The 16184-nt window shown below is 35.6% G+C and overlaps 1 protein-coding gene across 1 annotated transcript in view; it reads right to left on the bottom strand.

Moving 5' to 3' along the window:
- LOC127871572 (gem-associated protein 5-like) overlaps positions 1-16184 on the bottom strand; it is a 202335-nt gene that overhangs the window by 68087 nt on the left and 118064 nt on the right. The window contains exon 20 of the mRNA XM_052414633.1: positions 4964-5111. Within this exon, the coding sequence (XP_052270593.1) occupies positions 4964-5111 (148 nt within the window). The remainder of the gene's footprint in view (positions 1-4963; positions 5112-16184) is intronic.

Raw genomic sequence — 16184 nt, forward strand, 5'->3', positions numbered from 1 at the left:
CTCTGCTCAAAGAGAGCAGAAAAGGCTCTACTCATAACAAGCCAAATATTTCCCAGCACAAAACCAGTAAAATCTATCTCTGCTTAATACGCTTAATACGCAATTAAGTAATTGATGTTTCAATTACTTAATAATAAGGTGGCATCAGAAACACATAAAAGACATGTGCATTGTGGTAAAGCAAAATATAAAATGTTGTTATAAAATTTATCAAAAGGTGTAAATTGGTCAGTATGTACACACACATTTTTAATAACAGACATGAAAGATCCATCAGTAAATTAATACGTCAATAAAGCAGACCGGTAATAAAACACACACAAACCCACCTGTTCCAAAGCGACACAGAATGTTATTTATGCTAAGACCATTTCTGAACATGTGCAAAAGCAGTAAAGCTGTCAATCAATCTGAAACCAGATCAACCTTCTGCAAAATGTTATAATAAAATCCTCACATGATCTTACATAAACTAACAAAACCCAATGTGCTACTGTTCTGTTTGGTAAAGTGTATGAACATGCTAGGGTATACTAAAACTAACAAATATCTGCTGAGATTGGTTAATCTGCTGTGATTGGCTAATCTGCTGTTATTGATTAATCGGCTTTCATTGGCTAATCTGCTGTGATTGGTTAATCTTCTGTGATTGGTTAATCTGCTAGGATTGGCTAATCTTATGTGATTGGTTAATCTGCTAGGATTGGCTTATCTGATGTAATTGGTGTATCTGATGTGATTGGCTTATCTGCTGTGATTGGTTACTATGATGTGATTGGTTACTCTGATTTGATTGGTTAATCTGCTAGGATTGGCTAATCTGATGTAATTGGTTAATCTGATGTGATTGGCTTATCTGCTGTGATTGGTTACTATGATGTGACTGGTTACTCTGATTTGATTGGCATAATCTGCTGTGATTGGCTTATCTGCTGTGATTGGTTAATCTGCTGTAATTGGCTAATCTGCTATGATTGATTAATCTGCTGTGATTGGTTTATCTGCTGTAATTGGTTAATCTGCTATGATTGGTTAATCTGATGTGATTGGCTAATCTGAATTGATTGGTTTATTAGTGATGTGATCGGCTTATCTGATGTGAATTGCTTATTGGACATTGGCAGATATAACTTTCATTTAGTTTGCTGTTAATCTGATGAAATATGTGAAAGCGAGATGAAACACGTATCTACATACCGACAATCTGACTGACCCACATTACACATTGCAGGCATTTGTAATGCCCAAATATTCGGCTATCCAAAGGGTTTATATGAACATTGTCAGTAGTATTCTTAACTATTTTATTGTAAATATGAAATATATTTGTCTCATCTGTTGTTACAATGGAAAATATATTAACAAACTGTGTGTTTTATTTAAAAATGCTATAAACATATTGATTCTGGCCTTAGGTATCTGTTTTCTATTTAAATTACATGTGTATGATTCACTTGAAACAGCTTGGAGGCTTAAGTACATCTTTAAATTTCAATGTGTGACTGAAATGATATGTAATATTTTGTTCAATCTTTCAACTTCTACTTACTTGGAATGATTGTGCTTGCAATGTATTGAGTTGTATTTCAAAATACCTGGATTCAATTGCATAACATTTATACAGTGTCTGTTAACAATATTGATAAATTTGAACATAAATAAGAGATATACAATTGTTATTTCAACAAATACAGACATTTTCTATTGCCATTAAGTCTTCTGACCCTACAAAACTGTTTACAAAGTTGAAACAAGAGATGTGTTTGTCAGAAACGCAATGCCCCCTATTGCGCCGCTTTGAAATAAAATTTCAATACATCATTTGGCAGGTTTAGAAATTATCTCCCTTTTTAAAGCTTATTACTTCCCTGGGATGGTATTTTTTATCTTTTGACCTTGAAGAATGACCTTGACCTTTCACCACTCTGCAAATGTGCAGCTTCATGAGATACACATGCATGCCAAATATCAAGTTGCTATCTTCAATATTCAAAAAATTGTGACCAAACTTTAACAAAGGGTAAAGTTTTAGGAAAGAAAAATACAATGATATTTGACCTTTTACCTTGAAGGATGACCTTGACCTTGACTTTTCACCACTCAAAATGTGCAGCTCCACGAGATACAAATGCATGCCAAATATCAAGTGGGGATCAAACCCTGTGACCTCCCTGTCGCAAGGTGGACACCATATCCACTATGCCATGGCGAACAATGAAGCACAGAAAAGAATAAGGCGAAATTCGTGTCAACATCACCTTACTATTTCTGCTGTACTGCTTCAAGGCAAAGACATATTTTATTTAGAACAAGATTATTGCCAAGCAATATATGTCCCCTACCGGCTCCACCATTGTCAGAAATTCCACCATTGAAATAAAATAAAAAAAAATTATATTTGTTTCCATAGCAACCAGAATTTTTGACGTAGGAACAAAATGAAATGACATGCATAATGTCCATATTGCCATCTATCCATGTTTCAAGTTTCATGAAAAAATATGAAGAACTTTTAAAGTTATCACAGGATCCAGAAAAGTGTGACAAACAGACAGACTCACAGACGCACAGGGCGAAAACCATAAGTCCCCTCCGGTGAAACCGGTAAGGGACAATAAAGAGTTGATGTATTTGCGCAGATGGCCAAAAGCGTTCAATTTACATAAACACTGAATGACCTTGAAACTTCTGTGTCAAAATCTTCATACAATTTGAATTAATATTTCATCACAACGAACAATTCACTTACAAACCCTGAAACCTTACTCTTCTCAGTGACATGCTACTAAATGCTGCTTAACTCTTTCAGTGCTGGAACAAAATTTTGAAGGCCTTTGCAAACTGTTTGGATTCAGATGAGAAGCCACAAAACGTGGCGTCTCATCAGGATCCAAACTGTTTGCTATTCTGATAGTATTCTTTGAAAAAAATGAAGAAAATGCTAATTTAAGAAATTCAGCAGACGACATTTTAGCAGACTACAAATTTCCCAGCATGCAAAGGGTTAACATGAGTTTTACACCTAAGGCTGTGGCAGATTCATGTTTCTCAATGGCAACATTAAGTACTTAAAAACCAAAGGTTAAGAGTCTATAATTTCTCTTACTTGGTTTTTCCAGCTAAAGCATTAATCATTAAACAATAGCTTTAGTCAGTTTTTATTAACACTTTCCGGTCTCAGAAGCAAAGTGAAATTGCTCTGTGCAAACAGCATAAAACCAGAACAGCCTTCAAGAGACTAGCAGTCTGTTCAAGTTTTATGCTGTTTGCTGCTCATCAGTATCTAAGTGTTAGAAATGAAGCCTTTACAACTTGAATCTAGTAAGAAAAGTCTTTAAATAAATTTATCTTTCTATGGGACTACAAATGCATCAAAATTCGTATCTTAGTGGTAAACGGTTAAATGGCAACCACAGAGTATTGCCAGTATTGCAAACAGTACAGAAGACTCATACTGTTGAAAGCCGGGCGTATCAATTTTAAAATGTGAATTATCTTCATAGAGCCTTTTATCTGTACACATTTAATGAAATTATCATCAAATCCAATTCATTCACAGAAGAAGTAGGTATAGCAATTGAAAAAAATCAATTTATTTGTAAAAAAAATCTTAAATTGATATCCTTTGTGCAATAATTACTACTAGTACTTACCACTTTCATATAGATCTTTCTTGACAAAAATTATGAAAGATTCTAGCCATAGGCTTATTTGAAGATTTTAGTTCACCAATTGTGCCTTTATATATCAGAGGTAAACAGTCCTATAAACAAGAAACCGTCGGAGACGGGTGATGCTCCCCAAAGTTTTTTTTGTCACAACATTGCACTATATATTCAGATTAAAGGAAATGTCTTGAAGGGCATAACTTTGGACAAAATAATACGATGGATGGCTTAGCAACTTAAAAATTTCAAAGGGCCATAACTCATCTAACCAGAACCCACTAATAACATGCGCATCTCCTCAAGGTAGTTAAGCTTCCCATAAAGCATCATTGAAGTCCAGTCAGTAGTTGGGGAGAAATAGCCCGGACAAGAATTGCACAATATGTACAGTTTAAAGAAAATTTCAAAGGGCAATAACTCTGTGAAAAATCATCCGACCATAACCGGCTGATAATATGCACATCACCTGTTGGTAGTGAAGCTTCCCATAAAGTTTCATTGAATTCCCGTGATAAGTTGCTGAGAAATAGCCCGGAACAAGAATTGCACTATATGTACAATGGAAAATTTCAAAGGGCCATAACTCTGGGAAAAATCATCCGACCAGAACCGGCTGATAATAAGCACATCTCCTCTTGGTAGTGAAGCTTCCCATAAAGTTTAATTGAATTCCGGTCATTAGTTGCTGAGAAATAGCCCGGACAAGAATTGCACTATATGTACAGTTAATGGAAAATTTCAAAGGGCCATAACTCTGTGAAAAATCATCCGATCAGAACCCCCTGATGATATGCACATCTCCTCTTGGTAGTGAAGCTTCCCATAAAGTTTAATTGAATTCCGGTCATTAGTTGCTGAGAAATTGAGAAATAGCCCGGACAAGAATTGCACTATATGTACAGTAAATGGAAATTTCAAAGGGCCATAACTCTGTGAAAAATCATCCGACCAGAACCGGCTGATAATATGCACATCTCCTATTGGTAGTGAAGCTTTCCATAAAGTTTAATTGAATTCCGGTCATTAGTTGCTGAGAAATAGCCCGGACAAAAATTGTGCACGGATGGACACACGGACAGACGAAGCGGCGACTATAATTATGCTCCCCCCAATTTTTTTTTTGGGGGGGGGGGGGAGCATAATAAACAAAATCTTAGACAAAATCCCTAATAGACAAACAAACTTGGACAGACACCAATGAACGAACACCCGTAAACAAGAAGACTCTCAGAGCATTCTATTGTAGCTGAATTGGCTTCATAATCCAAACTACTCGTTACAAGATGGCTGCTTACTTGAAGAGTTTGTGTCTCTTGAAGAGCCGAATGGCCTCATAAACCTTGTGGCAGGCTAGGAAGTAGCTGGCAGCCTTGTGGTACTGTCCGTCTGTCTCCAGCTGTATGGCATAGTCCTCACACACTGACGTCCAGGTCTCAAATGACGCTGAAAAAACAACGAGTATTAATAATAGCCATTAAACAATGATCACATATGAAATGACCTTGTAGTAATATTCATAGATATGGAGCTTTGCACACAAATGTCCACATTTCAAATGAAACCACAGGTCAAATTGAGAGTAATGCAATAATGGCAACATGTTAAATCCTTATCAGGGCTATAGATAACTTTTGGGGTATATTGGGTAATCAACCTCTGTTTTTTACAACAATAGGGTTTTTGTAAATTCAATAGAGTTTTAACACAAATTTTCACCCCCTTCTTTTGAGCTTAATTGGGGTTTTCACCGCCGTTTTTTTAAATCAATTGGATAATTTAGGGAATGACATATCTAATATAATAATCTACTAAGGTTACTATATTATTTATACAAATGGAATTCAAAAAGGTACCTGTACATAACAACAAACATTTACTGAATTTCTGATCAAAGTTCATTCATTTTTACGTTGAATAAGACCGAGTGTGTGAAAATTGCAGCACAATTGATGAAGTTATGGCTGTTCAAAGTGATGCACCCTGTTTTCGTGTCATTTTGAGTTGAATACCTTGAAAATGAAAGTAGAAATTGGACGTGTCTACGAATAACTAGAGCTTTGTCACAGACGTGACATATACCCCCACGTGCCGCATGGACACAGACTATTTTGCATGCTGTCTTCATAAAACAAGAGAATCAAATTTATCGCGATTTTTAAGAATTATAATGCCATTATCATTTATGGCCATTTCGACCTTTGAACTGTTGAATTCTTTCGCATGACATGCCCTCCAAATTTATGGCCATTTTTTTACTTTTGAACTCCAAGTGTGACCTAGACCTTGGAGTTATTGACATAATTCTTTCACATGACACATAGTCCAATGATTGTGAACAAATGTACCAGGTATTTTTAAAATCTCAAAATAAATGACATAGTTATGGCCCGGACAAGATCATTTATGGCCATTTTTGACCTTTGAACTTACATTGTGACCTTGACGTTACAGATATCGACGTAATTCTTTCGCGCGACACACCGTCCAATAATGGTGAACAAATGTGCCAAATGATTTTAAAATCTCAAAATGAACAACATAGTTATGGCCCGGACAATCTCATTTATGGCCATTTTTGACCTTTGAACTCAAAGTGTGACCTTGACCTTGGAGTTATCGACGTAATTCTTTCACGCGACACACTGTCCAATGATGGTGAACAAATATGCCAAATGATTTTAAAATCTCACAATGAATGACATAGTTATGGCCCGGACAAGCTTATTTATGGCCATTTTTGACCTTTGAACTCAAAGTGTGACCTTGACCTTGGAGATATCAACGTAATTCTTTCGCGCGACACACCTTCCAATGATAATGAACAAATGTGCCAAATGATTTTAAAATCTCACAATGAACGACATAGTTATTGCCTAGACAAGCTCATTTATGGCCATTTTTAATCTTTGAACTCAAAATGTGACCTTGACCTTTGAGATATTGACGTTATTCTTTCGCGCAACACACCGTCCCATGATGGTGAACAAATTTGCCAAATGATTTTAAAATCTCACAATAAATGATAAAGTTATGGCCCGGACAAGCATTTGACCCTTGAACTCCAAGTGTGACTTTGACCTTGGAGATATCAACATACTTTTTTTCCGCAACACACCGTTCCATGATGGTGAACAAATATACCAAGTTATTTTAAAATCTTATGATTAATGACATAGTTATGGTCCGGACAAACTTTCGGTTCAAAACACACTAAGTGACCCCGTGACCTAGTTTTTGACCCGGCATGACCCATATTCAAACTTGACCTATACATCATCAAGATACAACTTGTGACCAAGTTTGGTGAAGATCAGATGAAATTTCGGGACAGACCGACAGACGGACAGACCGACAAAATGACTCCTATATAGCCCCCATTACCAATGGTATTGGGGGTATAATTACAATAATACCACAAAGATTGATAACTGCTGGAAAGACTGCCTTCTTTTCTTCGTAGGACGGCATTATTTATAAACTATCCGGTACATTTTTGTATGGAAAATAACCAGTTTAAAAAGTACGCCCCGTGTTTGTAAGAATTGTGTTTCGTGACGCAAGTTTTTTTTACTGAAATTACGTGATTAAATTTTTATTTGCGTTTGTTTTTCGGTTATTTTAATTGCGTAATAACGCAAATACGCTTGTTATCTATAGCCCTGCCATATGTACAGAAATTGTTTGAGAATTGCATAAATCTAATATAATAAAAACAAGGGACAAAATTGTCACAAAACCAGGTTTTCAATAAAACAAGTGATGTGTTTGTGAAACCATATATATGACCTTTGACCTTGAAGGATGACCTTGACATTGACCTTTCACCACTCAAAATGTGCAGCTCCATGAGACACACATGCATGCCAAATATCAAGTTGCTATCTTCAATATTGCAAACGTTATGGCAAATGTTGAAGTTGGGGCAAACAAACAGACCAACAGACAGGGCAAAAACAATATGTCCCCCACTATAGTGGTGGGGGGACATAAAAAAAAGTCTGATAAAGGGAGACAACTATAACTCAAAATGTGCATAGCTACTGATTGTTCATCACAATTAACCCCTTGTCTCAAAATCAATATATTTTTAGTCATGGTGACCTTGACCTTGGAGATATCTACGTAATTCTTTCGCAAGAAACACCGTCTAATGATGGTGACTAAATGTGCCAAATGATTTTAAAATCTGACGATGAATTACATAGTTATGGCCCGGACAAGCTCATTTATGGCCATTTTTGACCTTTGAACTCAAAGTGTGACCTTGACCTTGGAGATATCGATGTAATTCTTTCGCGCGACACACTGTCCAATGATGGTGAACATATGTGCCAAATGATTTTAAAATCTGACAATGAACGACATAGTTATGGCCCGGACAAGCTTTTTCCGCCCGCCAGCCAGCCAGCTTTCGCAAATCTAATAACCAGTTTTTTCTTTTGGAAAACCTGGTTAATAATATTTTTATAAATATTTTACATTACTAGCAATTCAATTAGTTAGTTATTAAATTTTGGATGAGAACGTTGAAAAACAAGAGATGTGTTCGTCAGAAACACAATGCCCCCTATTGCGCCGCTTTGAAGACACATATTTGACCTTTGAGGATGACCTAGAACTTGACCTTTCACCACTCGAAATGAGCAGCTCCATGAGATGCACATGCATGCCAAATATCAAGTTGCTATCTTCAATATTGCAAAAGTATTGGCCATGGTTAAAGTTTAGTCACAGACATACAGACTCACACATAAAATGACAGACAAATTGTAAAAATTGTAGTACTCATACAATGAAGACAGAAAATGAAGCTATATCTTTGCAGTCCTGTCCAGTAATTAAGGAGATACTTCTTGAAACAAATCACTGTGATACAAGAGCTTCTTGTAATACTAGTGTGTAACCTTAATATTTTCAGATTAAGATGTTGTGTATTGCTTAGTACTGAAATTAAGTATCATAGCTTTTTCGGGGTAGCTGTTTATAACGTCACTTTTGACCTTAGGTGACCTTTAGATTACATTCATAAAAATGCCTGCGGCTACCCACGAATGAATACACTTCATTTAGTCCATTGGCTGATTTGAGAATACCACCAGAAAATTGGAAACATGGCCACGTCATTCTAATACTGTTTTACTGCGTGTTCAGCATGAAACAATTTTATCTCTTATGAAAAGGCATGATAGATAGAACAGTTTTACACTCAACTCTTCACATCAATACAATTTGTGCGTAGATTCTACACCTTCGTCAGTTCACGGTGTGTGTGAATGTCAGAGTTTATATACAGGTCATCGCTGCGTTATATAATAAAGACGCTATAGCGTGAACTATGTGAACTGGAATTTTTTTTAGACCAGAAAGATGTTAAATGAAGATATCCAGCGATATAATTATGGTATGTCAATAATAGATTCTTAATGTGTTTTCAACAATACAATAATAAATATTATTTTTAATTAATTTAACAAGAATTATTCCACCATATTGACTAATGTATTAAGCATGAGCGTGATGATTCTCGATACTGTTAATACTCAAATCAAATAGCAATGCCTGTCAAACCACTAAAACAGGTTTGTTCGAAGAACGCACATATAAATATTTAAAATATGTACAGATACTTTGCGTGTGGCTGGTTGACTCATATGTTTTAATTTCACTTCCATTATTCTTTTGGTTTTCTGTTTTGTATCTATAGGTTTATGACCAGCAATATGTAATAATGTAAAATAAGCCGCAAAAACTCCGCGTAACATCCCGAACTGCGTGTGATGCAGCTAAGAACTGCACATAAAAAGACATTCGCTATCCTTGATCTCATTCATTGAACTCTTTACCTTTCATAAACTCCAACCACAATCAACGCTGTATACCTTTTTTAAAAGATATTTCTTGTTACAAAGTAATATTGATAATAAGAGAAAGGTCAACCTGAGTTAACCATGATTTCAACCTTCTTAACCTTCAAACTTCCAAATTAGTCTACTTTAAAAATTAGATATAATCTGTGGAGGTCAAAATGAGTTCTAGTGATGATGGTGTTTTGATAATGTTCAAAGCAAGTATCAAATATAGCCTGTAGCAAGCAGTATTGATGATAGACAAAAAACTTTATTTTCAGGTTATGGAGAGTTCAGACTCTCTGGAGTAGTCTAACTGCAACAGAAAGTCCAGGTAAAAATGACGTCACTGGTGAGATGGTTGTATTAGAGTGTTTATAGATAACATCCATGCAAGTATCAAAGTAATGAAGCAATAGGTATTACCTCGGAAATTTCAAGTTCAAAATGAGGTCACTTGATGTGCATAAAGTGTCATCCCAGATAAGTCTGTACAGTTGGCACAGGCTTATCAGGGACAACACTTTCCGCTTTTATGATATTTTTCGTTCAAATAAAGTCCCTTCTTTGCAAAATAACTAAAAGTTTAGTCGGAAAGTGTCGTCCCTGATCAGTCTGTGTAGAATACACAGGCTAATCAGGTACAATACTTTACACACATGCATTAAACCCCTTTTTCACAGAGCATGGCCAAAATACATTAATCTTCAGAGACTGACGCAACACAGCAATAAAGCAACGGATTCTGAAAAAGATAGCTAGGCCTTGAACGAGTTTTCTTAATTAAAAGATTGTAAAATTAAAACAGGAACTGGTTTGTTATTGTAGAGCTGAGGTTAATGTATTGAATTAAATGTATGACCATGACCTTGCTATAAAATGATGTTTGCAGCATGATTATGGGTGCCTTGAAAATAATAAGCTTGTTCATGGAAATAGTATGTGATTTATATATTATTAGGTTAATACTTTTTCATATTACCCCCTGTCAAATACTTTGATTAATATTTACAATAAACGTCCTTTTTCTGATGTGTTTAACACTGTTATTGGCTCTTTGTTTATTGATGAAACATTGTCATAAAGTAAATCAAAGACTGATTACCATTTATATATCATATTATTATATTGATTGGAATCCCAAAGAGTGATTGTTGTCCCATTAAAACAATACCAACTCCAACAACACCAATTGCAGACAATTTGAACAGGAGAGTTGTATTTCCTTTTTCAATAATTGTGTTTAATTTAAAGAATTGTCCCAGATTAACCGGTGCAGTGATCACACGCTTTCAAGAAAAACTAGACCTTTGTCACAGACGTGACGTATACCCCCACGTGCCGCATTGACACAGACTATTTTGCATGCTGTCTTCACAAAACAAGAGAATAAAATTTATAGCGATTTTTAAGAATTATAATGCCATTATCATTTATGGCCATTTCGACCTTTGAACTGTTGAATTCTTTCGCATGACATGCCCTCCAAATTTATGGCCATTTTTTTACTTTTGAACTCCAAGTGTGACCTAGACCTTGGAGTTATTGACATAATTCTTTCACATGACACATAGTCCAATGATTGTGAACAAATGTACCAGGTATTTTTAAAATCTCAAAATAAATGACATAGTTATGGCCCGGACAAGATCATTTATGGCCATTTTTGACCTTTGAACTTACATTGTGACCTTGACGTTACAGATATCGACGTAATTCTTTCGCGCGACACACCGTCCAATAATGGTGAACAAATGTGCCAAATGATTTTAAAATCTCAAAATGAACAACATAGTTATGGCCCGGACAATCTCATTTATGGCCATTTTTGACCTTTGAACTCAAAGTGTGACCTTGACCTTGGAGTTATCCACGTAATTCTTTCACGCGACACACTGTCCAATGATGGTGAAATAATATGCCAAATGATTTTAAAATCTCACAATGAATGACATAGTTATGGCCCGGACAAGCTTATTTATGGCCATTTTTTTACTTTTGAACTCCAAGTGTGACCTAGACCTTGGAGTTATCGACATAATTCTTTCCCATGACACATCGTCCAATGATTGTGAACAAATGTACCAGGTATTTTTAAAATCTCACAATAAATGACATTGTTATGGCCGGGACAAGATCATTTATGGCCATTTTTGACCTTTGAACTCACAGTGTGACCTTGACTTTGCAAAAATCAACGTAATACTTTCGCGCCACACACCGTCCAATAATGGTGAACCAATGTGCCAAATGATTTTAAAATCTCACAATGAATGGCATAGTTATGGCCCAGACAAGCTCATTTATGGCCATTTTTGACCTTTGAACTCAAAGTGTGACCTTGGCCTTGGAGTTATCGACGTAATTCTTTCGCGTTACACACCGTCCAATGATGGTGAACAAATATGCCAAATGATTTTAAAATCTCACAATGAACGACATAGTTATGGCCCGGACAAGCTCATTTACGGCCATTTTTGACCTTTGAACTCAAAGTGTGACCTTGACCTTGGAAATATTGATGTAATTCTTTCGCGCAACACACCGTCCCATGATGGTGAACAAATTTGCCATATGATTTTAAAATCTCACAATAAATGATAAAGTTATGGCCCGGACAAGCATTTGACCCTTGAACTCCTAGTGTGACCTTGACCTTGGAGATATTGACATACTTTTTTCACGCAACACACCGTCCCATGGGGATGAACAAATGTACCAAGTTATTTTAAAATCTAATGATAAATGACATAGTTATGGTCCGGACAAACTTTTGGTTTAAAACACACTAAGTGACCCCGTGACCTAGCTTTTGACCCGGCATGACCCATATTCAAACTTGACCTATACATCATCAAGATACAACTTGTGACCAAGTTTGGTGAAGATCGGATGAAATTTCGGGACAGACCGACAAACTGACCGACCGACAGACCGACAAAGTGACTCCTATATAGCCCCCATTACCAATGGTAATGGGGGTATAATAATTTCTGCTTTGATGATTTTTTTTTTCATTTCAAGAAAGGCTTTTCTAAACATTGGCAATTAGGCAGAAAGTATTTTCCTGACAAGTCTGTGTGGACTGCACAGGCTAATTTTGGAGCATGTTTTATGCAAATGCTTTAAGCCCAGTTCTCCAAGAAACAAACTAAATTTAATCTTAAGCAATCTTGATTGATTCACCTTCTTGTAACCTGACACATATTTGCATGTGTCTAAAGTGCCATGGACTACATTCCATAAAATGTATTACAGAAACTGTTTGCAAGAACAAGACCTGTAGATATTGTTGGAATTCATGACAAGCAATAAAGATGCAGATGCAGACCTTGGGATGCATATGGGTTGAGATGGTTATAAACTGTAACACTTTGCATTCTGGGAAATTTGTCGTCTGCTTAAATGTCGTCTGCAGAATTTTTAAAATGAGCATTTTCTTCGATTTGTTTCAAAGAATACTATCAGAATAGCAAACAGTTTGGATCCTGATGAGACGCCACGTTCTGTGGCATCTCATCTGGATCCAAACTGTTTGAAAATGTGTTATCAAGCAGAACATGATAAGGGAGTATTACAGAACTGAAAAAAATCCAACAAAATCAAATGATGATTGTGAGCTACTGAACGTCTATATTTTACACAAACATGAAAATAGTCCATGAAGTAATATTAAATTTGTTATAATGTGCATTTTAAAAAGTTATTAGGGAATTATAAATTTTGATTTTCATGCTAGAGCGATGTCGGCAGTCTCCGGATACTTTAAAGACTATTTTCGATTGTTTTTTTAATATCCGAATGTGCCGAACGATTATGAGCAGGTTACCTAAAGCAGGTGTTTATCATCCATTTCGTCTATATTGCACAGCGTTACTCTTATGAAAATGTCAAGGACCCATCAAGTAACTATCGTCGGGTAAGTTCGGATACCATCGGGTCTTTCGGATACATATGAGGTTTAAAAAAAAACGATTCAAAACACAGACAAATCTTTAGTTAAACATAGCGTTATCAAATTGTATTCACTTCTTTCTTGAGACTGTCCATTATACAAAAATAAAATATAGTTTTACTGACAATATTAACTAGTATGAAAATATTGTAAACTAGCTTAATCTTTTATGATATTATTTCATGTTAAAACTTTTCATTTCAGTCACGTAACGCTTTTTTGTCAAATGACCTACGCTTTTTACACCATTGTTTAAGTAAAAACACTCAAAAAGCATGTCAAACATATTTGATATCAACAGGAACACGAACGCAACTGCAGTACATGTACATCATTCAAATACTAGTAATCAGTCAATCATCAGGGCCCTCTTTGGCACTTTTTACCGCCGAATATCGGTGGCTTCCCCCATAAAAAAGTATACTTTTTCCCCCTTTTTCAGCTAAAAATTCCCCCTCCAAAAAATTTTTTTTTTAAATGCTTTTATACCTATGTTGCCAGCCTGTACCATGCTACTAACCTTTGATTAAATGTATATTTATGTAAATCACATTAAAATACAGCAATTTTAGGTGATGAATGGTTGGTGAAAAGATCTTCTAAAATTCCCCTTTTGGCCCAAAACGACGCGAAATTCCCCCTCATGAGGAATGTGGGTGGCTTCCCCTGGCGGCAAGAGAGGGCCCTGATCACGTGATAATACTTAAAAAGCATCACTATTTCTTATAATTGCATCTGATACTTCAATCATGTCTTTCACACATTACACAAACAAACACTATCTTTGCTCTTTCTTTCTCATCCAACAACTCATATTCCGGCCTGTTGGCACACATATAATGCCAACGTATTTGACAATTTTCACACTTAATCCATCTTGACGGGTGTTGATCGTCCATCTTTCTTTACAATTTTGCAAACAGTCCGTATCAAATCATATTAAGTCCGTCCATAACCGATACGTGACATTTGTGTCTGACACTCGACTATCCTATTTTCCTTAGCAGCTGTGAGAACTGTATGTGGCCCCATAGTGCATTCGATGCTGGAATAACCCTTAACCTTGTCAAACATCGTTGACCTTGGTACATTGTAGAGCCTAGATGCCTTAAAGTAGCACATAGATTTACTTTTTACTGCTCCAACTGCAGTCTTGTCCTACTTTAGTGGACGACTCATCCTAGAAGTAAAATACAGAGTCTTAACAACTTACCAAGTACATAGCAACAGGGTCAGGAAACACTCCAGGCTGATAGAAATATCTAAATATTTGACTTTTGTGTAGTGTTTTATTTTCTTAGAAAGGTATAAATTGACAAGATTTCCTTATTTCAAAACCATTTATATTGACCAATGGTCAATAGAATATCAATTGCTAATGTGAGTACAAGTTTGTACATACATTTGTATTAAGTTTCATTCAAAAAAACAGGTATTCGGAAGATCCGACTATTGAATTTTATGTCGGCTCTTTCGGATACCTACATAATACCCATACAAATCGCGTCACGTCACATTTATACTTGTCAATTATGACTGTAACCTCTATACATAACATAATTCACGTGTACGCTGTCAATGGTTTAATTTAAAAAATATTATTCGAAAATAATGTTATCAATGTTGCTTAGCATACCCAGTAAAAACGTTAAAGAAAATTCTTACCTTCAGAACAAGTGATTGTTTTTCTAGCCTTTCAAAATGTCCGCGCCTTGAAATTTTGCAAAACCGGAAAAGAAACATCGCGCTTTCTGCTCATGCATAGATAATGACTTAAGGGAGTTGACATGTAAACTTATTTATGATTGGCTGAAAGTATCCGGACTTAAACCCTATTCGGAGAAGCCGAATCTAGCTGCTCTATACTATTATTATCCGTTAACTAATTCCTACTATGTTTTCCTGTTTTGATAACAGTTTAACATACAATCTTTAAAATAAATTGTACACAGTATAAATGGTGTGGCATTTAATATCAATCTGGCAATAACAAGGTCAAAGATATTTCCCTATCAAGAAGGGTTCTCAGGTTCTTCAGAAAGTTCTAGTTCTACCCACAAGACATACTCAATAATAGTTCTATGCTTCAAGATATTGACTATTGTCTATTCCAATATGCTTTTTAAGGAGTTCTGTACCATGTTTTCACCATACATCACAACATAATGGTAATAACATTTAACAGGTCCTTATATTATAGAATATTACATTATCTATGTAATAAACGGACCAGAAGAATTATGTTTTCTTGTCAATGTTAGGTGGTATGTAATTTCAGCAATGGATGAAGCATGATATCAAGCATGGAACACACTATAATAAATAGACCTTTTCTGTAAGGTTGCATTTGGCATTGGAGGTTGTAGACCAAAATAAAGATTAACTCCTAAGATCTCAAAAGATTAATGCTATAGTTAGATAGTTATATGAATGCTTATACTGTGTACCAATTAAGTAACATTTATGACAACAGACAGTTTGGGCACATAATAGGATAATATTAATTTATCCAAGGGCATATAATTCCATGGGAGTCATAGCAACTGGCCAATCAGAGAGTTCATCTATTGGAATAGCCAAAAGGAAAATCAAAGAACAATCAGATTATCCATCTGATTGCTGTACATGTACCAATAAAGTAACATTTATGACAACAGACTGTTTGGGCACATTATAGGATAATATTAATTTATCCAAGGGCATATAATTCCATGG

The sequence above is a fragment of the Dreissena polymorpha genome, chromosome 3 (genome assembly GCF_020536995.1).
Source record: "Dreissena polymorpha isolate Duluth1 chromosome 3, UMN_Dpol_1.0, whole genome shotgun sequence".
Lineage (NCBI taxonomy): Eukaryota > Metazoa > Mollusca > Bivalvia > Myida > Dreissenidae > Dreissena > Dreissena polymorpha.